Below are 21,991 nucleotides of genomic sequence, written 5' to 3' on the forward strand. Positions count from 1 at the left end.
GCAAAACGATTTCCTCCGATTTAGAATCGGACGACTCTTTTCACATGCCGGGTCACGCACCGATGGAACGTGCGCTCGGCACGGCGCGCGTTTTCCCAGCGAAATTATCCTCGTCCTCGTCGTCATGACGAATTGAAAGATTTGATGGATTAAGGAAGATACAGTCGGCTGTAATTTGACGGCAATTATCGTGTGACGGTTGTTGAACCCGAACTTGAAGGTGTTGTAGTTTTGACATAATGTGGAAGAAGCCAACTCAGAAACTCTTCTAGTGGAAGAGCTGGAGATAGAAGACGTTGTAAATTGTATCTTCTGCTATTTTTATTTTCGAAGAATTAAACCCTGGAAACTTAAAATTGTACATACGTGATTGCGCTGTACTTCCAAATTACACTTTCGCTCGCCGTTTTCATCGGTGATATCGGCTTGCCATAAAACTTGCCTGATCAATAAACACCAATTGTTGGTGGTTGAACGGGCCTCGTTTTTGTAACGATTTTAAACACACCATCCCTCGTCAGTCCCCATATTTACTTTACCATTTTTTTCACCCTGCAGTTCGCTTTACCAAACACACGCACGTGGAAGAAATTATTTAAGTACGCGCATTTTCGTCGGCCAAACGTTTTCGAGGGATGGCAAACGGTCGTTTTCGCTTTCGCGCACGAAAGCTCGGTTGCCCTTACTAGGCGCATGGGGTCTCCCTTTTCGACTACCGAAAGCTGTTGGTAAAAATAAAATAAATAGCGAAACATTCGAGCAGCGTGCCCGAAGAAGAAAAAGAAAAAGGTAAACACCGTCAACCGGTGGCAAAACCGTAGTCAACCCGGGTTGGCGCACTCCCCTGCCTGCTGGTGGATGAAAGTGCAAGCTGAAGCTAGAGGAGAAGCTATAAGTGTGGTAATTTGTACCGCTATACGTCGATGCTACCGTTTGGGCGAGAGATCGCAACCCCCCCGTTCGATTGACGACGAAGCCGGAATTGGAAGACCGTCCTAGGAAGGCTTCGGCGGACTGCGATGGCAGCGGGGTTTGGGTGGCCAAAATGGCAAATGCACGAGCGGCACGGGGTGCCGTTTCCGAAGGTTTGCGTATTTGTTTTTCTTTCCGTGCCTGCTACAATATTTGCCCGTCGAACGAACGTTTGGCCTAAAGACCGGTAGAGATGGGCCCGAGGCTTAGTTTCCGGCACATGCGCCACGCTTGAGGAAGTCACTTCACATTTGTTTTTCGCGTGTTTTGCGTTGCGGTGAAAACTGTAGTTTTCAGCCAACATTTCCTGCGGTTTTGCTGTTAGGTTTGCTGCTTTCGTTTGTTGCTGCGAGTAAATAAATTATACTACAATGTTGGTTTTTTATTCAAACCAATTCAAATGCTATTAGACTTTTTGCATCTCACAAGTGTAAGTTTCATAGTTTATTGCATTAATATTTATGCAAACAGTTATCTTGATTTACAAGAATTAGAGTGAATGTGAGGTTTGGAATTTTTGGTTTTATCCTTTTATTTATTCAGTTTTGCTTGAACATGTTATGTCTATATTTTCCTTTATTTTTTGCTAGTTTCAATGTTCATGGCTTCTCTTCAACTGCTTTTGGCTTGAACGGAATTTTTTACACACTTGTGAGTTTTACTTGGCATTGTATAGTTTTACTATAAATTTTTCTTTGCGTGAATAATTTTTTTCATTCGTTTTTGTTGGGTGTCTTTCAGTGTTTAAATTTTCACGCTTTTTTATACATTTTGTCATAGGAGCTTTCATTTCTTTATTATTTATCCTTCTTCCCTGTCCTAATTTTGATTTTTTTTGCGTCCTGTTATATACAGTTTTTTTATATACGCTCTTCAATACTTAATCGTACATCCCATAATTACTTTACCTTCCCAGGTTGAAACTTTGCAGTTTTTCACCTTTCTTTCCATTGCTCCACATCTAGGCAAATGCTTCCATAAAATGTATTGTTGAAGTTTACATGGTAGGGAATCGTTTGAGCACTCTGTTGCATAATCGTGGCAAATTATAACCTCACCCTGTCGAGGCCCTGCTTGCCCAAAGAATTCGCAGTCACATACCCTCCAACGTGACATACGACCGTCATTGGAGAGCCGGAGGCGGAATACAACGCACCAAAGGCAGGAGGAGGTCGAATGAATGAAGGAAACAGATTGCACCGGTTGCAACAACCAGTGAAGCGTTCGGGGAGGAGGAGGAAAAAAAAATTAATGCCAACCTGTCCAGTTGTCAGTCAGTTTTTCCTTTAGCCACTCTTCTCTGTGGTCACCAAGATGCCATAGTTGTAACAGGTTATCTGTGTGTGTGTGTGTGTATTTTCTTTATTTCTTTATTGGACATCGTGGAACACGTACGTGGCGTGAGGGCATTAATTGCACCTCGCAGGTTGCAGGTTGCAGGGAGTTCGAGGGACCGGAGATGGCAGCAGCACCCTCTCAATCAGGTGAATTGAAAATTGGATTGGGACACCACGACCGCTCACCACTGGCCGAACCGGGCCAATTAAGGCCCCCCTCGCCCAGCAAGGTCCGCTAAACGCCACTCAAGCGAACGACCAACGGTTTGGGACGATTCTTTCCGTGACTTTCCGGCCATTCGTAACCGCCGTTGTAGGGGACACCAAGACGAGGAACTATTGTTTCTGGCGTATGTTAGAAGGGTGATGGTTGTTCGAACGGGGGTTTTATGGATTTTTTTTTCAACCAGTGCTTCTAATGCCACCACGCTCGTCGCGGCGCGGGCTCGAGGTTCTGGCGGACACGACATGCTTTCAATTTTTTAACTTGCCGCCCGAAAAGGAGCTCACAACCGGAGGTCTAGGAGGAGGGGAGCGGAGCGCACAAATTGGAGTAGATTTTAATGTGCCCGTGCCGAAATTCACACGCGAGCCACCGGCACCGGCTTCAGTTGTCCGTTTCGAATGATTTATGACGGCAAATTGGCCGCAGAATCGGACCTCCAGCTGAAGAAGACGGTATGTAGAGCGTACTCTACCGTGCCATAATTCAATTCACAGGTGTGAGACCCCGTCTACCTACACACAGCGTTTTTTTTTTTTGCGGGCTCGAAATACCCGGACCGGTTGGGCCGAGAACGCCGAAGGTCAGCATGTGTAGCACTCCGAGGCTCGGTGCAATCTTATGCGTACGCGCGCCATTACTGACCCCAAAATTATGTCCCACCTCTCGCTCTTTGGACGCAGGCGCAGAATCCGCCTTCAAGCAAGGTGACAGAGCGCGATCCTTCTGGTGTACGCGGGCATTTTGTTTTTCATTTTTGTGAAAGTTGTCGACCCGTGTCCCCGTTTTCTCGGCGCCCCCAAACCTGTTCTCGGACGGCGTCGATTTCGCTGCCCAAACGTCGTTTTGGGCGCGTTCGAGCTGCGAAGACCAGCCCACTTGCACTTGGCGGCCCGTTTGCCTGCAAAGTGCCGCACGAGGTGCACCATTACCTCCATCAATCCACGCCGCGATGTCTTTCGAACAGGGGGAGAGGGTGTAAATTGACTGGACAATGAACCTTCTTCGCCGGTAAACAAATAGCTCGCGAGAGATCCTGCGCGAAGGTGGTGGGTCGTGTCTTCTTGTTCAGGCCGCGCCGTCGTGTACCGCTATTTGTGTCCAATAAGTGCGCGTTTTGATCGCGATCGGTCCCACGTGAGTCCGCCGTGGGAGGTGATCCAAGCAACGGTAAACATGTGTAGCTTTTTTGCCTATTTTTCTTTCAATTTTGAGCCTCGTATCGTACGCCAGGAGAGAAGATGACGTGATGTATGGCCGGTTCGTGATGTGTTAACTAAAAGATCTCTGGCATAGTGTGCCACTTCGGTGGATGACTTGCGGATGGGAAGCGATAGTATCTTAGCGTGAGCGCTGTAAATTATGTGCTTACTATTTGCCTGCAATCAGTATTCTGGCGACGACGATGAAGAGTTTTGTCTATTTCAAGATTTTAACTTTTCAATTCAAACACATCAAAAATACCACACAAACAATTATGGCGAAATAACTGAAATGAAGAATTTTTAAGAAAATTGCTGTTATCTGCAACATTTAAATAGGTCTCGATTTGACTTTTATTTCTTTAAAGCACTTCAATTATAAAGTCTTGTTTTAATTTTTACTGAAATGTTTCTTTTAACTTAAAGGGTCAAGTTCAGCCCTTAAATGTAGTTAATCATTTGAAAACTATATTTAAAAAAAAAGATAAAATAAGCAATGCTAGACAAATCGTTTTACTCCAATGTCAGCCTTTGAACATATAGATGAACAAATAATATCAAACAGAACCTGTTTGCTGTTCACTTATTCCTATTGTATTTACATGTTTAAGCCAAAATTTGTTTATATTTACTGTACGCTTTGTGCTTAGATTAACGAGTTTAAATTTAAATTTTATTTCTCCCTTTTCAATAAAATTTCTGTTTATTTTCCAAGACAGTTTTTACTCTGGGGAAGACGTAAAAAGTCACAAAAACAATATCTCGCATCAATCAAAACCCCAAAGCTTAAAACAATAGTTTTAATCAAGTGCCAGCTGGAGATCAAAATGATTTTGGTGAACGATTAATAACATAAAAATAAAACAACTCGGCCAACAGTAGCTGTTATCTGTTCACGTATCTTCTTATATCATGGCTTACGCTTTATGGAATGAGACATCACGTAAATTTTCCACTGTTAATGAGTGATCCATTTTAATGTATCCTCCCCCGGAGGATATGAGCCGTGAAACGCCTTCATCTACGCTCTCGGAACAAGCGGTGGGAGAGTAGTCGGTTCGAAGACAGTCCTCGACGAAACGAAAGGAACTGGCGAATCTGAAGATGGTGGTATAAGATGGGTAGCGATTACTGTCCAAAACCGCAACGCGAAAGTGGTTCGTAGCAGGCAACTGCTACTATTATTCCTGCACTAATTAGGTGTGCACACGATTATGATGGCGATGCTATCGACACCCATAACCACATCCGATTCGCTCGTCCTCGGCCCGGGATAAGCTCCACTGTCACGGTCATCACTCGGGTGGGTTGGGTGGTGTCGCGGAAAACGGATGATGCATGCGATATGCTGCTTGGTGTAAGGTGATTTTCCCTGCTTCCTATGCACGGCAGGCACGAAATTGATTCACCGGTGTTTGCTTATCATCGCGCTCCGTGTCCGATGTGGGTTTTCGTTTCGTTTTACACATGGTTTGATTTGATATGTCACAGGCAGGCAAAGAAAGGAGAAAGGTTCCCTGAAGCGTGTGACGGTGTTTATTAGGCTACATTCAACCTAAAATTGGTTTTTCTTATTTCTAGGAATAGCATAAACATTGACACTTTTTCGTCCCAGGACAAGAAAAAAAAAATGTGTGAAAACACTCGTGACAATAATTCGCACTGCCCATTTCCTCTAATGCATAACCAGATCGTGAATTAAGGACCCAGTTTTCGTGGGCAGGGCTCGAATTGAATCAGCCGAAGGAAAAGCGTACCCCGCTCCAATTAACGGGCGAAAGCATATGTTCTTTCCGACCGATCGGAAAACGATTGGCGCATGCATATGGAACCGTACACGCAGATCCCTTCGGGCCACTCCTCCCTCCCACCGGGACCGCCCAGGATGGAAAGCCATAATCATAAATCATCCCTCCACATGATTGAAAAAAGGGTAGGCGTTTGGCTGTTGGTCATACACTAATTGCGCCGCTCGACCACGAAACTGATCAGCCCTTCGGAAGGAAGAGACGGAGTGAAACACGGGCCGAGAGAATGAAACCCTTCCTAGCCGGTCGCCAGCGAAAGCATGTTAAACATTCACTTGCGAAGTAGGGAAAACATCATGCTACTCCAGATCCGGTTGCCGTTGACCAGCCCTTCTATTCGAGCGGAAAACTGGAGCGTGTTCCTGGGGTTGTAAAACGCAACAGTCCAAGATCGGAAAACCCTCCCGGTGTACGCTTATGTTCGGAGCTGGTTCGCAGACGCTTTGTTTTTTGTTCGTCCGCCCGACCGATCATCATCGTAAACAGCGCTTTTCTACACGATTCTAGCCCGGGGTAAAAATGGGAACGAACGTCGAATTACAATCGGTCGGCCGCGGGATTGGAATGCAAAACAGCGGTCGCGGTGGTTCATGTTGTGGTTTTACTGGATTTTCGTTTCTTGTTTCCAGCGATGAAAGTTGAACGCTGGTGAACGACATGAAAGTTGCATCCTAATGATGGCTTCACCGGTGCATTCGAGCGGGGGCAGACTAGTTTTAAGTAAGATCTGATTTCTTACCCCTCCGGTGCTGAGGAGTACTGGTGGCTGCTACCGAACTGGATAAAGGGAGCGCGACTTGTGCAGTTCCATTTTTCTTGTGGTCTTCAATCTCGCGTTCCAATCGCGATAAGCGACAAAGATGCCTTTAAAAGATGGCGTTATATAAGAAACTGCCCCTGCTTGTCTAGAAAGGAGGAAGTTTGATACTTTAGAGAATCTGTACCGAATGGTGGAAGGTCGCTTGTTGGTGATCTGTAAGTGGCTATTCTTTGTTTATGCCCCGGAAAAACGGTATGAGTATCAAAAGAGAACAAACGATCTCAATCTCAATTGAACAAACGAGCAAAGTTGTCGAATAAAGTCTGGGCCTTTTAAGTCTCACTGCCTTTTGTGAGCTCGACTATCATAAACTCCATTGACAGAGTAAATTAAAACATTATTCTTAAGACCATTGAACTTATCTACCGATCTACTCCAGGTTGACTCATGCCGCACGATCATTGCATAATGTTACGTAGATGTGAACCGTTTGATTGGGCTCGAACGATTCCCGTGCATCTCGGCCAGATCTCGCAGGTAACCACAAACTAGTCCAGTTCGTGAGGGTCGCATTAGGGAGTTCGTTAGGTAGCCGTGTGTATACTTGGATGAATCCCTCCGAGCTGGCGAAGTAAACATATCGACACCACTAATTGCTTCGTGGCACGACAACAACCTACGGCAGAACTTGTCAGTCACGGTCAGAAGTGCGAGCCCCCTCCGTGTTGGGTGATGCCACAACTCCCTTCGAAGAAGGGGCGAAGTATGGCCAGGTGCAGCGGCACAGTTCATTAGTATTAGAAGCCGCCGGAGCCGTTCACAGTCTGAATAACAAGTGGTTGCGGCTTCGACACGTACAAGTTCAGCGGTGGGCACGATCGTCGGCCTGTGTTCCTTCGAGCCACTTCCACAACACGGTTTGCCTAGGTAATCGGAACAAGGTGATCAGGAGGATAAGCTAGAATCGCGTCATGAGATCTACAGTTTGTTTACTCGGGAGCTAACAGCGAGACTTTGTTTGCGCCGCGGTGTTTGCTCGTAGTAAATGTTCAGACGAAACAATTACTCGAGGGCTTGTATGACATAAGATCTGGTGTTGGAACATGATCTCTACAAAATGGATTCTGGAGTATTCTGGGAATAATATCGCCGTTTCAGAAGAACATCCTAAAGCCTTAACTTGTTTGCCACTAGAAGGAAACTAATAATAATTCTGTCAAAGCGAACAAACACGATAACAAGGAACCGCATCCAGTATTAACTTTGGCATTTCAAGTTTATCGTCCCCATACTATACCGCTGGAATGTAAATATGCTTAGCTTGAAGTTGGTTCGTTTCGAGACCTATCGATGGATATTAATGGCTATACTAAATATTGCTTCCACCACTATCGACTCGCACACGATCACGCACGCGCTCACCAACCTCTTGGAGAACTTTCGATTTTGACCGAATTGTCCCCGACTGACAACGGCCTAGGTGGCCATGTTTACGTGCCTCACATTCACTTCCCCCAGGGTTTGAAGAAAAAAGGAATTCACTCCTCAACTGCCTCGCTGAAGACGGCCTTCGTTGAAGCGTCCACCGAAACGTGTCAAGAATACGTGATCTTTTCTTTTTGTATTCGTTGCCTTATAATAAGTTTGTGTCCACCTCGCAGTCCGCAACTATCGCTCGGTTCCTCCGGAGCGTAGATCTGATGCGGCCTTTGCGATCGGCCTTCGTCGGCCGTAGTGTCCTTGGCGGAAGGACTGGTTTGGAGTGGTGTCTTTTCCGTAATGCCACACACACGCGCACTCGTAGGGGTGGCAGTTTGCAAATAATGTGTTCTCCTCGTGTGGAACAGGTCTGACCGGTTTTGCGTGATAAGGAGGTATTATTATCAATCAAGCAAAACCCGATTCGAAAGACGGTGGAATGGCTTCCTTCTACCGTCGCTTGGCAACATCTTAGAATACCGCTGATCATCATAGGTGGGGATCGGAGACATGATCTTGACAAAATCTCCCCGGAACAGGTTTGAACCGAACACCAGCGAAGACACCACAGTCAAGGAATGTGGCTTCAAATGACAGTTGTTGTTGGTTTTTTCTACGGACGGAAAAACAAAACGATTGAAAGCGGCTTAACCTAAGCGGCCAATTTGGACACACTCCAAAGCGATCAGGATTGATTGTTGTATTGTTTGCGTACGTATGGAGCGGTCCACCCTTTCACTTTCTTCACCGCGGGCTTCCGGCCACTCGGCGGCACAATCCGTGAATCCCCTTTTCGAACGACGAGATGAGCTAAGGCGGGAAAATCGAAATCGGATTGGAAAATTGAGCTGGAAAATGGGAGAGGCGTACGCGTGGTAGTAATAAACATACGATCGATGAGGTGAGCCGAACGTACCGAGAGCGGCAACAGCAAAACGACCATCTTTACGTAACCGGAAGGAGGGAGCCCCTGTAGTTACGGCGCAATTATGAAGCTTTGTGGTGAAGCTGTTGTACGATCGATGGTAGTTTCGATCATCCTCTCCATAAAACAATCCGATGATGGTTATGATGGTTGGAAAAATCGAAACAGAAAATTTTAGGAAAACATACACACACTCACATATATTACGGCTGTTACGGTACTTGCTGTTGGGAAAGTCGGTGGCCATCACATCCTTGACCGATGGCTAATTCATCGTCTCTTCATTCGAGGGCAGCTTCCGGCGGCTGAAAACTGGCTCTTGTTTGATGAGGGCTATTTACAAAAATATATCACAGTTTCACTGAATTTAATAACACTAATTAAATGCCGATGGCCGATGTGCCGAGAGCGGAGGTTAGTTTTCCTTTCACCACCGGCCGGGTGCTCGTTCCTTCCTGCTTCCTGCCCTGGTCTGTTGGTTTTCCACGGTAGCCTTCGAGGCAAGCGGTGGAAAGAGAAATCCACGCGTCGTGCGCATCGAATAATTTTCTACGGTAAGGATTTTTCTCCACCGATGGCTTTCGATAAGCATGTGTCAACCTGCACAGCATGCGCAAAAGTTTGTGTTATCATATGCGCCAGACGCAGGTGAAAGATTGAAATTGAATCGAGCTTGAGTTGTTTGTGGCATGGTAAATGAGTTTCGAGGGTTTCGAGTTGGTAACTCGCTCGAACTTCTCCTCGCCAGGAACGTTGTCCTAATACCGAGCGCACTGACAGTTTCGGTTGGGCCGACACGAGCGGGTATTGTTGTTTAGTGCTTGCTTTTGCACTCTCCGTACACACGCGAGCCTCGCGGACTTGTCGCTTTCTCGCGTCCATTTTTATGCCACATTGCACAATACATGGCGATCGCGGACGCAGCACTGCGGTGGAGGAGCCGCGATCGTCACATGCGATGGAGGAGGAGGTGGTGAACCTCGGCGTGGCCATACCCGTACGGCAGCCGTAGATGATGCGCTTGGTTTGCCCTGGCTTGGCTTGCCTGCCTGTCGATGGCGCTCGAATCGGACCGCGCGATCGAGTTTCCTCCTCCTTCGAGTGGCGTTACGAAATCGAAACTTCACGCGACTTTTGCCGAGCCAGTTACTGTTTGGTTGTGTTTTTTGTGTGCTGTTTTGGTTTCGTTCGTTTCTCTTATGGAAGGCAAATTATCATCCAAAAAACGTGAAGAAAAAAACCCGGCCAGAGCTTCAAGTCAGCCAACGTGCCCGCGTGATAATAGTTCACCTGTAATTTGCTGAAATAATCAATCGGACACATTTGGGTGTTGTTTAAACACGGCACGACCGAACCGTGCATTAACCGGTCGACTCATCAATACTGCTCAGGCTTGAAAAAAAAGGAGAAGAAAAAGCATGAAATTTTAAAAAGCACCTCCTTTGCTTATCTATCTATCATGGTGATGAAAAGGCAAGGCGTCGCAGAAAGTGGTGTCGATTGATTGAGGTTAGTCTAGCGCTTCATAATTGCACCAGTGCACCAGTTGCATCGAGGAATGCATGCAAGTGCAGGGAGAAGCGATGTTAAGCGATCAGCATTAGCATTGTTTTGGCCAGCCAGTGCTTTTGGCTATCGTTTTAGTGTTGGCAATGTCGCTGACTTTTGGTTGCCGTATGCCAGCTACTTTCTTCGTGTATAGAGTTTTTTGTAATGAAAAGTAGTGAGAGGTATTTTAAACATCCTACAATTTTAAAATCAGTGTCTGGAGCTGCAATAAACAGTTTTATAGCTCATACAAATACTCATATAATGTACAACAGGTGAAGAGTATTGGCAAAAACAAACAACAAGTTTAGGAATTTTCGACCAGTGATATATAGTTTCGCTCTTTTGGTTTACTTATCGAAAATTGGATCAACTTAACGAAACCTACTGATGACAAAGGCCTAAGTCCGGACTCGTCTAACTTTTTCCAACAATTGCAGTGCGCGGAAAGAAAATTGAAGTTTTTTTTTATAAAAGATTTCTGTCTCCGTTACAACTTTCTGAATTGTGATTACTTATAATAGTCTTTATTTACTATTATACTTCCTTAGTAATTAGATAGACTTTTCCTTATGCATTTGGCAACCTTATGCGGTGCGTAAAGACCCGAATTTTAATTAGTTTTTCACCAATTTCTTTCTTCTGAGGAATACACGAGTGTACCAATCCAAAAGAGTTGCCCACAGAAGCTACAACAACGCAAGTTGACAAATTCGCAACATGACTTGGGTTTTTCACGATCTCACGCAACATCAGAGTTGTGAACATACGTATTTTTAAGATCCCATGAGCTGTTTATGTGATAGGATTTTTTTTGTCTTTCACGTAACCCCACATTAACTGACCACCTGGCGAAAATTCGCCCATCTTTTTCACATTAGCGAAGACTCTCGTTCCCAACAGCGGTAGGTTTGGTCAGTTGATGTCGTTGACTTCGACCAGGTCTGGACTTTACACCCCGGCCAGCCATGCCATGGGCGCAACGATAAGCCCACTCCGGGAAGCGGCACCGAAACCGATAGTGCGCGGTCACGGTTGGGATGAATGAAAATTATTACATCATAAGCAGGCCATTGCTTAATATCCGCCAACCGTTCCTTTCTCCCCACGCCCCGCGAGAAGGGAGGAGTGTGGAGCTTATTTTTCCTCCGTACGTTTGGTTTTAGTTTTATCTCCCGTGTGTTGTTTTTAAGTGCACCATATGTACGATGGTGAGTTACCCAACCGCGCAGGGGTGATTGGGTGAAACAAACCCTCTGCCTGCATCCGAAGCCACATCCCAAGCCCAAGACTAACGAAACTCGGCTAGCGGTATGTGGTGTAGAAAACTGTTTCTCTCTATCCGTAACAGAACGGTATCTTTGGGGAGCTGAAGGCTCTCCGCGCATGGGTGCTGCCATCGAAGGTCCAGTGGGCAGCCGGATACAAACCTACTAATTAGTGGCCCAGCAGTGCGAGATTGATTTTGGGATAATACGCTCCGTCGGGAGAGATCAGTAACATGTCGGTCAATTATGCTAGCATAGATACTTTTGATACGATCAAAAGAAATTCTTTTTGATATGTTGAAGTCATTTCATTTCCCCAACGGATTGTTGTCGAAACGAGGCTTAACCGTTTTTTGTTCAACTCACACGATCAGCCGGTTCTCAACCGAGCTGGCAACACTGGCGCGTAGTTGTTTACGCAAATGTTATCGCTAATGTCATCGCTTATCTCCTGGTTTTGGGTAGCGGGAAGCAAGGGGATGGTGGCTTGAAACGTACACAATGCTCCGATTGAACGGAGCAGTTGCAATCGGGTGCCCGATTCGGCTGACAATTTTAGCAGTTTCACAGTACGTCTCGCAGCGCAATGTTCGAGCCGACGGATCATCAGCACCGGCGCTACAATCCGCTGAACGGGCAGTGGGTTCTCGTTAGTCCGCATCGCATGAAACGACCTTGGTCGGGTCAGGAGGAAACGCCACAGCGGAACGATTTGCCGGAGTTCGACCCCACCAATCCGCTCTGCCCGGGAGTGGTCCGCTCGAATGGACTCGTAAGTGTAGCGAACGGCTCGCGCATTGTTCCCCTTCCCCAAGGTGACACTGATTAGGGCATCGTGAGGTTGATACCGTCTTTCTTACTTTGTTGCCGCACAAGAAAAACCCCATCTACGAGTCGACGTTTGTGTTTACGAACGATTTCCCGGCCCTGCTCGAGGGCGTGCCGGAACCGCCGGCAAGTGACGACCCACTGTTTCAGATTGCCCCGGCCCAGGGCACCTGCCGGGTGATGTGCTTCCACCCGAAGTCAAACAAAACGCTTCCCCTGATGACGCCGAAGGAGATACGGAACGTGATCGACGCGTGGATTGCGGAATTCCGCTCGCTGGCGCAGCGCTACTGCTGGGTGCAGATCTTCGAGAACAAGGGCGCCACGATGGGCTGCTCGAATCCGCATCCGCACTGTCAGATATGGGCCTGCTCGTTCCTACCGAACGAGCCGCAGGTTAAGGACGAGAAGTTGCGCGAATACTACGCCAAGCATGGCAGACCGCTGCTGGACGACTACGTGCAGCGGGAGCTGATTAAGCGGGTAATCACTTTGGACCACCTTTCCCCAACCGACCCGCCGTGGTTCGTTCGTTCCACTTGATCGTCATCGACACCTTATATTTTTAGGAGCGGATCGTGATCGAAAATCCCGACTGGCTCGTGGTGGTTCCGTTCTGGGCCGTGTGGCCCTTCGAAACGATGCTCATCTCGCGCAACGGCAACAAGCGCCTCTCGGACCTGACGGTGCAGCAGATCAACAATCTCGCGATCGTGATCAAGGAACTGACGACCAAGTACGACAATCTCTTCAAGTGCTCGTTCCCGTACAGCATGGGCTGGCACGGGGCGCCGACGGCGGAGATGGCCGGTTCGGCCGATGCGGACCGGCACTGGACGCTGCACGCCATCTACTACCCACCGCTGCTGCGTTCGGCCACGGTGCGCAAGTTTATGGTGGGCTTCGAGTTGCTTTGCCAATCTCAGCGTGATCTAACGCCCGAACAGGCGGCCGACCGGCTGCGGGGACTTTGTGGCAAACGGCACTTCAGTGCGAACGTTCTTTCCTGAACCGCGTCGGACTATCTTATCGCGCTTTTGAAGGCCTGAATGCTCCTCCGACCGTATTGCCGGCAGCATATTGTGTTAGATAAGGGCTTAGTGTCTCAGTAGGTTTTTTGCCAATCGTGGTAAATAAAGTACATAGTTTTGACTTTTTTTTAGTTATGCGGAAGTTATCGATCGCCGGTCCACTTATATTATGATAAGAAAATATGAGCTCATAAAACCACGATGTTTAACAACAATGTTTTTGAAAAATGTTGGTAGTATTAAGTGCTTCAAAATTAAAACGTCGTTCAATCTTTCTATCTTTTATAACAGTTTAGATTTTTGTTAGAAAAAGGTTTATCCGACATAAATGTCTCGTTACCTGGAATGTACAAGGTTTTTAAATTAACTGCTGGTTTGTGAAAATTGTCCACACAAGTCTTTCAAAGCCGATCAATTTTCTGCTTAGGTACAATAGGACAGAAAACATGTCCGGATGTTTTCGGAAACTAGAAAATTTATCAGCTTGTGGTCTTCCGTTAATCATTCCAAGACCGCTAAATTGTTTTAGTACCTTTGAAATGGTAAGAAGCTGGCGCTTTCATTAGCATTTGAACCAATTAATTCATAAAAAACTTATGAACGAAAAACAAAATGGATTGTGGGATCCGCATAGAGTAGTTTATCAAAACTCTCATAAAGGCGTTGTTCGATGATAATTTAAAAATTGTAATAAGTTTTTAAAAGTTACATTTGAACATGAATGTTAAAATTTGTATTAGTAATAATCGTCTTTTTAAATCTGGTTGTAGACAAATCAATTGAAAACATTAATTGCCACTTTAAAAGTCGTTATCGTTGATTATCAATACATTGCGATAAATGTTCAGCTATTCATTCGAGTGTGTTCTTACAAAAATGTGCCTTAATAAAGAGGTTGAGTATCTCTGAGACCCTTCATCGATTAACAATCTCCGTTGTCCAAATAGGGAAATGAACTATTTTTATGATATTTGATACACACTCTGACATTTCTGCACGTCAGGCAGGGCCTCGAATCAATTTACTCGAGTGGGTTGTCGAAACAGATTGGCACCAGCGTCGACAAGAAACCTGACCTTCCTGCGCCTCGCCTCGGTGACGATACATTACGCGGTGCAATTGTTTTTACGACAAATCGTACACCGGTGAAGACACCGCATTAAGTTTAACGGCTGATCGTCAAACGATCAAATGCGTACCACAAAAAAAAAACAGAATCACTGAAGGAAAAGAGATTGTACCAAGGACTCAACTGAAGCGTGCCTCCAACACGCCAACGATCAGGGTATGGTATGATTTACCACTCTGGGGGTGGGGGGGGGGGCTGGCTCACCTTAAAGAAATGCCAAAAAGTCACCGAGACCTTGAAAGGGAGCGCTGGTGCACGGAAGCGTATCGCCGGCGGATGGGTTTTTTGGAGCTATTATTGTTGGCACGCTGGGAATGTATATTTTCAAAGTCTTGGGGAAGGCGAGTATCGTAAAATTGTTAAAATATTGTTTTCAAATCAATAACCGTGCAATCGGTCGATGTGGTAGATGTAATAACAAACTGTGATTTTTTGGTAACTTCTTTTCTGACAAACATGTTTCGCCATCTGCCTCACTCATGGTGATCACCCCCTCGGTGGTGGGGGTGGTTCGGTCCAATGGGCTTATGTTTAAATGTAAGAGATTGTCAATAACCCATGCTTGTGTGATTTCGAATGGTTTCTTGAATACATTACCGGCTCTAATGCTTCCGCTCGTCGTCTGATCAATCGTGATCTCCCGGCCATCATCCGACACCACCCTGTGGTTATGTATGTGTGAGCAAGGGGTAATTTACCGCATTCCATCGCGAGCGCCCCGCAGTCAATATACACAGAAACTCGAGTCCGAACCGAACAACACACAAGATTGTCGATCGGACGGATGATGATGATCATCGCAGTCGGCTCGGTTTGCTTGATATGGGATCGTTTGCCTGTCGGTACGGGGGAACCTGAAAGACCACCGAGGGAACCACGGGGACGGGTTCGTGCGAGTGAAGTCAAACATACCGTGTGCCACACCCTTTCGGTGCGCCTATATATTTACCCGCAAGGTAAATTGTCAGCAAACGCGCGTGAGCTGATGGATGGATACAAGTTTAACTGGAGAAGACTTGGACCTTCATATCTTGTGTTGTTCCATGCTGGGTTATACGGCGCGGTGTTTTGCATACTAGGCACTTCTTCCTCGATCAGTATATAATCGGTTCCCCCTTGTTGACCTCCATCCTCAGCTGGAGAACTTACTTCGGATCACTGGAGTGCCCTCGCAACGGTTCCTCCCATCGGTCAAATTCCTGATCGTGGTTTACTTCCAGCGTAGACTGCGCTCACCGGAATGTTTTACAGTACTCTTTAGCGGGATTTTAGGGAGCCTCCAACCCAGGCCATAAAGCGTCTGCCATTCTGAAGGTCTAAGGTATACCGTACGTAACCTACTGCTACACTGAGGGCTCGCAGAACCACAAGCGATAGACTCACGACCGTGGCCCTCGGTAGTTCGGTCAAGTCCGTGTTGTACGGCCCCGCGCAAGGTACTCCACTTTTCTGCTAACAACACTCTACGTAAATTCCATTCAACTTTGGAGAATCGCGTATTATAATCGTGGTTGGCATGGTTTTCTGGCAAGAGGTTTTACCTTCGGTCGGCCGATCGGCGGCGCGGGTCAGAATGGTTAGAGCGCGTGCTCCAAAAAGCGTGGCTCATCGGTGTGTGCCCCCGGGAACCTGCCCTCCGACCCGGTGGTGTCCATTAGGGCACAAAGTCTTGTGTACCCTACACGCGTGATGGACATCGTAAACAACCGACTTTAGCTCGGTGTTTTGCCGGTAGAAAACTCCCTACTGTACTCGCTATCGGCTTTTTGCCTTTATAATAATTTATCAAAGTGTTGCCTGGGAAACGTACGTGGGCCTTGGAAGAGGGTAGAGTTCCAAATTCTTTAAACGAAAAGTTTATGCATAATTTTGGTTTATCTTAAAAACTCCAGTTTCTGGTTTGGTCCCGAATTTGCCTTGCTGTGAAACAATCGGCACGAGGAGCTCTTGGTCCATCTGCCTCTTCTGGAGACACGCTCCTACAACTAGAAACCGATGCACATTGTCTCTGCCCATTGGAACCGATTGGTTGGTCGTTCACGGCGGCCGTTACTTGTTTGACATTGTTCCTTACCAACTTCAACTTCATTCGAGCGTGTCCGAGCACTTCGACGGCATTCAAAGTCTGCTGTGCATGCGGCCAGGCAAAGCTCCTAGGTCAATGCCTAGGTGCGGGGAGGATTGTGCCGGGTGGGTGCGCTTCGTCGACAATAAGTTGCATTTTCGCACGAGCATGCACCGGGCACAGCGGTGCACCCAGAAGACGGCTTCGAGCTCACAGTTACAGTCGGCTACACAAAAGCTGGCCGAACGAGGACAATTTACCTTCCTCAAGCAAATCATGGACCATGGGGTGGGTGCATAAAGTGAAGTCGTAAGTGCGTCGACCATGTAAAGCGCAATTGTAAAGCGCAACATGAGCGCAACTACATTGTTTGTGTGCGGGCTTCGCAGTGGAGATATCGGTTGAGAAATGGCCGTACCATTGGATTTGTCCACGGCGCGTTGTGCATCGAATTTGTCAGGCGCTAATGGTAATGGAAATAGGAAGAGAAATTTAACTGCATCTAAATTAAACGGTAAATGCGTTTCAATCGGGGAATAGTTGGAAAACTGGAAATACTAGTACGAGAACGACGATAGGTGAATTCTTGAGCGATTGATTAGATGCAACCGGGAGGGTTAAATGAAGTTTACGGTGGGAAATCAGAAACAATACGATTCCGATTCGCCAAACCGTGCGTTATTGTGAGCAATATCTCGGAAGCATTGTATTTGCAGCTGCATTTCCGATCACAATCACAACTTGATTACTTGGAAGGTAATCGTTATTAAAACACCTTAGTGCATCTATTCGAAGCATCATGGACGCTACCTTGTCCATTGATTGCGTCATTCTGAGCAACGTCTTTGTTGAGATTGATGAGAACATGTCGCACTTGGTTTGTTTGTGTTCCAGCCGGGAGCTTCTAAGCTTCAAACGTTTCCCATTCTACTCCGACTACTTTTCCGGTCCGAGGGAATCACATCGATCCATCCGAGGGACGCCTTTTGCGTCTTGTCGTGGCGCGCGCGTCCGACCTTGACGGTGCTGATGATTTCATATCGGTGACAAATCGACGCGTTTAAGTTGATCGTTGACTTAGAAAATGAGTCGCCTGCCAAACGTCGATCGAGCGTTTATGACCGGCCGGAGGAACCGGAATGTCTAATGAGACCGCTTGGAGGAAGTGCGCAACGTTCGTGCGGTGTCGAAAACAGTTTCGATGTTCTGAATAGGGTGGTCACGATCGAGCAGGGGTGCCGTCGAGTAAGCATCGGCCGTTCTGAAAACCGTCCCCATTCATCGCAAACGGAAAAAACCGCTGTAACGATCTATTGTGTGCATAAAAACATCCATTCTGGTTTCACCAAAAATTAAAAAAAAAACCGTTGATTGAATAAAAGTAAATTCCTTGCTGGTGGACGGTTTTTCGAATTACCAATGAGGAAATTGATTCCGAATTCTTTAACGAAAACCTGTCTGATGGTCGTCAGTTTCGAAATGAAAATAAAATGTTGAATTAAAACATCACATTTTTGGAGCGTTTGTTGACGATGTGTTGAATTTATTATTTGTTGAGAAAAGATGACCGTATGGAATGTTCGATGAATTATTTCCAAAGCGAAAAACAGCTTACAAAAAAACTTTGATATTAATTCCCCGGTTTGATGTGTCTACGGGGCGTTGGGTTTGAATTAATCCCTCCTCATTGCTATTACTTTAAAACATAAATCATCTCGTTTGAGGTGCTTGTTGACGGATTTATTGGCAGGAATTCATTATTTTAGGTTTTAATACCTCACTTCGACCTTTCAGCTATACTAACTTTCCTTTGGAATGGTGTTCCGCCTTTGGTTCCAAAATGCCACAAGTTGTGTTGCCATCATTGAAGTTCCGTTAAAGTTAAACTTTGATAGTAACTGAAAATTTTCAGAAAATAACTCGAGTTTTAAGCAATCTCCTTGAATGAATAATGCATACGGCGAGTCAAATGATGGTGAGTGCCATGCCATACGTCAAAATATGTTATTCCAATTGAATAACAAAAATGGATATCGTAAACTGTAGACATACTTAATGTTTTGCAACATTATGAAACAGTCTATGCATTCCTATATTCATCCGAAGCAAAACCAAATCACTATTTGGATTCCCCAATTGCATACTTCAATTTTCGAACCAATTGCAATTGCGTCTTTCAATGTGCATTTTTTCGACCCCTAATAGTCTGGCTCCACGAAGTTGGCTCCGATATCGGCGAAGGCACCACGATAGCAAAAAGTAACACCAAATTGATTATTACACAAACAACCAGTCGCGAGGAATCGATTGATTTTCCGCCAAAAAAAAAACAACAAATAGAAGCCTCCCAAAATTGCACAGTGGTGAGCGTTACGTTGGACACGGTAGACTCTGGGGTTTGTGTGTGGGCATACTTTCGCTTTCGGTTAATTTGATAAATAAAAAGCCTCCGAAATGACCGGTACGCAAAGAGACGCAACACATATTTCATACCAATCATAGGCGCAACGGAGAAGTTTGGTGCACAAAAAAAAAACGAAAACCCCAAAAATATCAAAATAGTGATCAAAATAAGTCTTTCCTCAACTGGTCCTTTCCCCTGAGCAACAAACGCATCACCGGAGATGACGGATCGATTACGAAACCGTGCGGCCATTAAGTTCATCAAACACACGGCGGACCATCTTCATTTTCTCCACATGCACAAAGAAAAGCCCAATGGTTTGGATGGTTTGGTTGAATTTTCATTATTTCCCTATCTTTCTTCTCTCTTGCAGACTTATCACGCCGAGTTACGACGGCCGCTAGCGAAACACACCGTGTAGCGGAACCAGGGAAGACGATACGACAGCAACGGGCATCGAGATGGAAGTTCAAACCGCGCTAGTGTTGACGGTCCAGCTGATAGCCCTGTTTTCCATCGCCGGCGCACTGCTGCTGTATTTGCTGTGCAAGGTGCGGGGCACGCGAGATGAACCCACCGGGACGCAGAAGGGCTCGATACTGATCACGTGTGCAGACACTGCCCTTGGGCTACAGGTAAGCAGAGGAAACCGAACGGCCATGTCTCACGTGGTAAACATTCCGAAAGTTGACGATTAGTAGAGGATCGATCGATAGTTGGAGCTTTCACATTGATGCGCCCGGCCCGTTTTTTTAGCAACACGTGGCGCAATTTCTCCTCCGATGGAATCACTGTTGATCGCCTTTGGAATGTACAATTAGTCGTGAGCATTTATTAGATTTTGTTTTGCTTCGTTTTTGTGAAGAAAATACAAATCAACTTATCATCAATGTCAATTATACTTTCAACACATACCTCGAACAGTGAACGTCAAGAAAATGCTGCATGAATAATTAAATTTTGTAATTATTCCAGAGTTTCCGAAGCTATTTTCAGTGTTTTAAAACATATTTAAACTACATCTATTTATTTTTAATTTGAAACGCTTTTTATTTTGGGCAGGCTAGTGAAGTTAAGTTTCTAATTTGAAATTCTTCTACTCGAGATAGTCAAACGATAGTTGCCTTTCTGGATAATTTTATGGCATTTCATTTTGCTGCAAGTCAACTTGTTTTACTTACAATTTAGGGGTTGTCCAAAATACCATTGTTTCCGGAAATAATAAAATGGTATATCATCCATATGCTGCGTTTTTTCCTATTTTCACTTAAAATTTTCAATTTATGAAACAAAATTGTCAACTTTAGATATTCTGTAAATGTTGATTAATTGAAGAGTTTTGAATTTTGAAGTCTTAAATTTCTATTTATGATATTGAAGAAATTGTTTTACTGTGGTTATCTACAGATTGACTTAAACCACCAATTAATTTTTAGGCAAAGTTATCTCAAGACTACTCAAGAAGTATTTTGAAAGAGCTCGGAACGTTTACTAGATCGTACAATACAACGAAACGATGTATACATTCCACTAATGTTTGGTCATTCTTTTCTCTTTTTTTATAGATCTGCACGTTTTTCGCCAGTAAAGGACATCGCGTGTTTGCGGGTATGAAAGACCCGGTCGAGTCCCTTCCAGCCAAGCTGCTCCGTGGCTGGATGAAGATGCGCGAGAACTCGGACACGCCCGTCAGCGGCTCGGTGGTCCCAATGAAGATCGACGTGACGCGGGAAGATGTGCTACGGGAGGCTGCCGAGGCGATGGGCGCACACCTGAACGCAGGAGAGCGAGGCATACTGGCCGTCATCAATACGGCTGGCTCGGTATATCGGGGCCGCATCGACTCGCAGGATTCGCTCCAGTGGGAGAACATGTTCAAGAACAACGTGATGGGCTGCCTGCGTACGGCGCGCGCTTTCATCGGTTTGCTGCGACCCACCCGGGGACGTTTGATTCTGCTCGGTTCTGGAAACGATGACGATGGTCTGACGGTGTTCATGGCTACGCGCAATGCGGTACAGGGTTGTGCCGATGCACTGCGCAAGGAATTGAAGCCGTACGGCGTGAGCGTGGTGACTCTGGATTCACGGGGCGTCCCGGCGGAGGCCCTCTTCAAGGCACCGGTTCCGTACAGTAAGTAAAGTGTATCACAGACGTTTCTTGAGTGGCTACTAACCATGGTTTCTCTATCCCGCTCCGCAGCAATCTCCGACGAGGAAGGCGTTCCAACCCAATACAGCGCGGACGTGCTCACCACCTCCGCCCTGGGGGTCATCGAGCGCGCCCTGTACGACACTCGCCCCAGTGAAGCCTACTGCCTGTCGGTGCCAAACAGCAAGTTCCAGATGAGGCTGCCCTGCCGGTCATCGTTGAAGATTTCCGCCAGCCGTGCGGACCCGAAACCCATCCAGAGTGTCTGAGGGAAGCGCTCCTTTCCGTTCGAGCAAAGCTGGGGGGCGTTAGTCAGTTCTAGGCCGCACCGGATGGATGAACAGCCACCTCTCCGGATGGACGGGGCGAGGACAGATTTCAGAATTTCTTTGTGCCTTTTCGTTTGTGTCTGCTTTCGTTTCGCTAGGTTTTGCAGTCAGCTCGTGTCCTTTCGCATGCTGCTGTTGGCCCCGTTGTCTTTCATATGAACTCGCCGTTGGGCGGAACGCCCTGGAACAGGATGTTTCCTTCCCCACTGCAAGTGGCACACGTTGCTCACCGCCTGATCCCAGAGCCGCGGACGAACGCGATAGTTTTTCCGATTGTAAAATTTGTTTAATTTAAGCAAATGACATGATTGTTTTAGTGTAAAATATTTGACGAAATAAATATACAATTTTCTTTAATTTTTAAGGAAAATAAATGGCATTATATTACAACAGTTTCAAATGGATCATGTATTTCATACTGCTTGATGACAATTAATCCTAGAGTGATCTAAGCACGTTTGATAAATATTTAAAAAGGAGGGCAATGCTTTTTACAACAAAATTTATCATCGTACATATTACTACTATTGTT

At 46.0% G+C, this 21,991-nt stretch overlaps 2 protein-coding genes across 2 annotated transcripts; both read left to right on the plus strand.

Moving 5' to 3' along the window:
- Positions 1-12,036: 12,036 nt before the first annotated feature.
- LOC131287183 (probable galactose-1-phosphate uridylyltransferase) lies at positions 12,037-13,457 on the plus strand. The gene is made up of 3 exons (XM_058316210.1): positions 12,037-12,294; positions 12,399-12,833; positions 12,920-13,457. The coding sequence occupies exons 1-3, from the start codon at positions 12,109-12,111 to the stop codon at positions 13,358-13,360; spliced, it is 1,062 nt and encodes a 353-aa protein (XP_058172193.1). The 5' UTR covers positions 12,037-12,108; the 3' UTR covers positions 13,361-13,457.
- Positions 13,458-19,379: 5,922 nt separating this feature from the next.
- On the plus strand, positions 19,380-21,399 carry LOC131287878 (retinol dehydrogenase 5). Its single transcript, XM_058316966.1, has 3 exons — positions 19,380-19,614; positions 20,545-21,112; positions 21,182-21,399. The coding sequence occupies exons 1-3, from the start codon at positions 19,441-19,443 to the stop codon at positions 21,397-21,399; spliced, it is 960 nt and encodes a 319-aa protein (XP_058172949.1). The 5' UTR covers positions 19,380-19,440.
- Positions 21,400-21,991: the final 592 nt, after the last annotated feature.

Source organism: Anopheles ziemanni, chromosome 3, assembly GCF_943734765.1.
Source record: "Anopheles ziemanni chromosome 3, idAnoZiCoDA_A2_x.2, whole genome shotgun sequence".
Classification (NCBI taxonomy): Eukaryota; Metazoa; Arthropoda; class Insecta; order Diptera; family Culicidae; genus Anopheles; species Anopheles ziemanni.

What these genes read in the sequence shown, in the direction of transcription:
- LOC131287183 (XM_058316210.1), top strand. Translation starts at nt 12,109, where the DNA reads ATGTTCGAGCCGACGGATCATCAGCACCGGCGCTACAATCCGCTGAAC. An exon ending in TGGTCCGCTCGAATGGACTC is followed by an intron (nt 12,295 to 12,398) that starts GTAAGTGTAGCG and finishes TTGCCGCACAAG; the next exon opens with AAAAACCCCATCTACGAGTC. An exon ending in AGCGGGAGCTGATTAAGCGG is followed by an intron (nt 12,834 to 12,919) that starts GTAATCACTTTG and finishes TTATATTTTTAG; the next exon opens with GAGCGGATCGTGATCGAAAA.
- LOC131287878 (XM_058316966.1), top strand. Translation starts at nt 19,441, where the DNA reads ATGGAAGTTCAAACCGCGCTAGTGTTGACGGTCCAGCTGATAGCCCTG. An exon ending in ACACTGCCCTTGGGCTACAG is followed by an intron (nt 19,615 to 20,544) that starts GTAAGCAGAGGA and finishes CTTTTTTTATAG; the next exon opens with ATCTGCACGTTTTTCGCCAG. An exon ending in CAAGGCACCGGTTCCGTACA is followed by an intron (nt 21,113 to 21,181) that starts GTAAGTAAAGTG and finishes CCCGCTCCGCAG; the next exon opens with CAATCTCCGACGAGGAAGGC.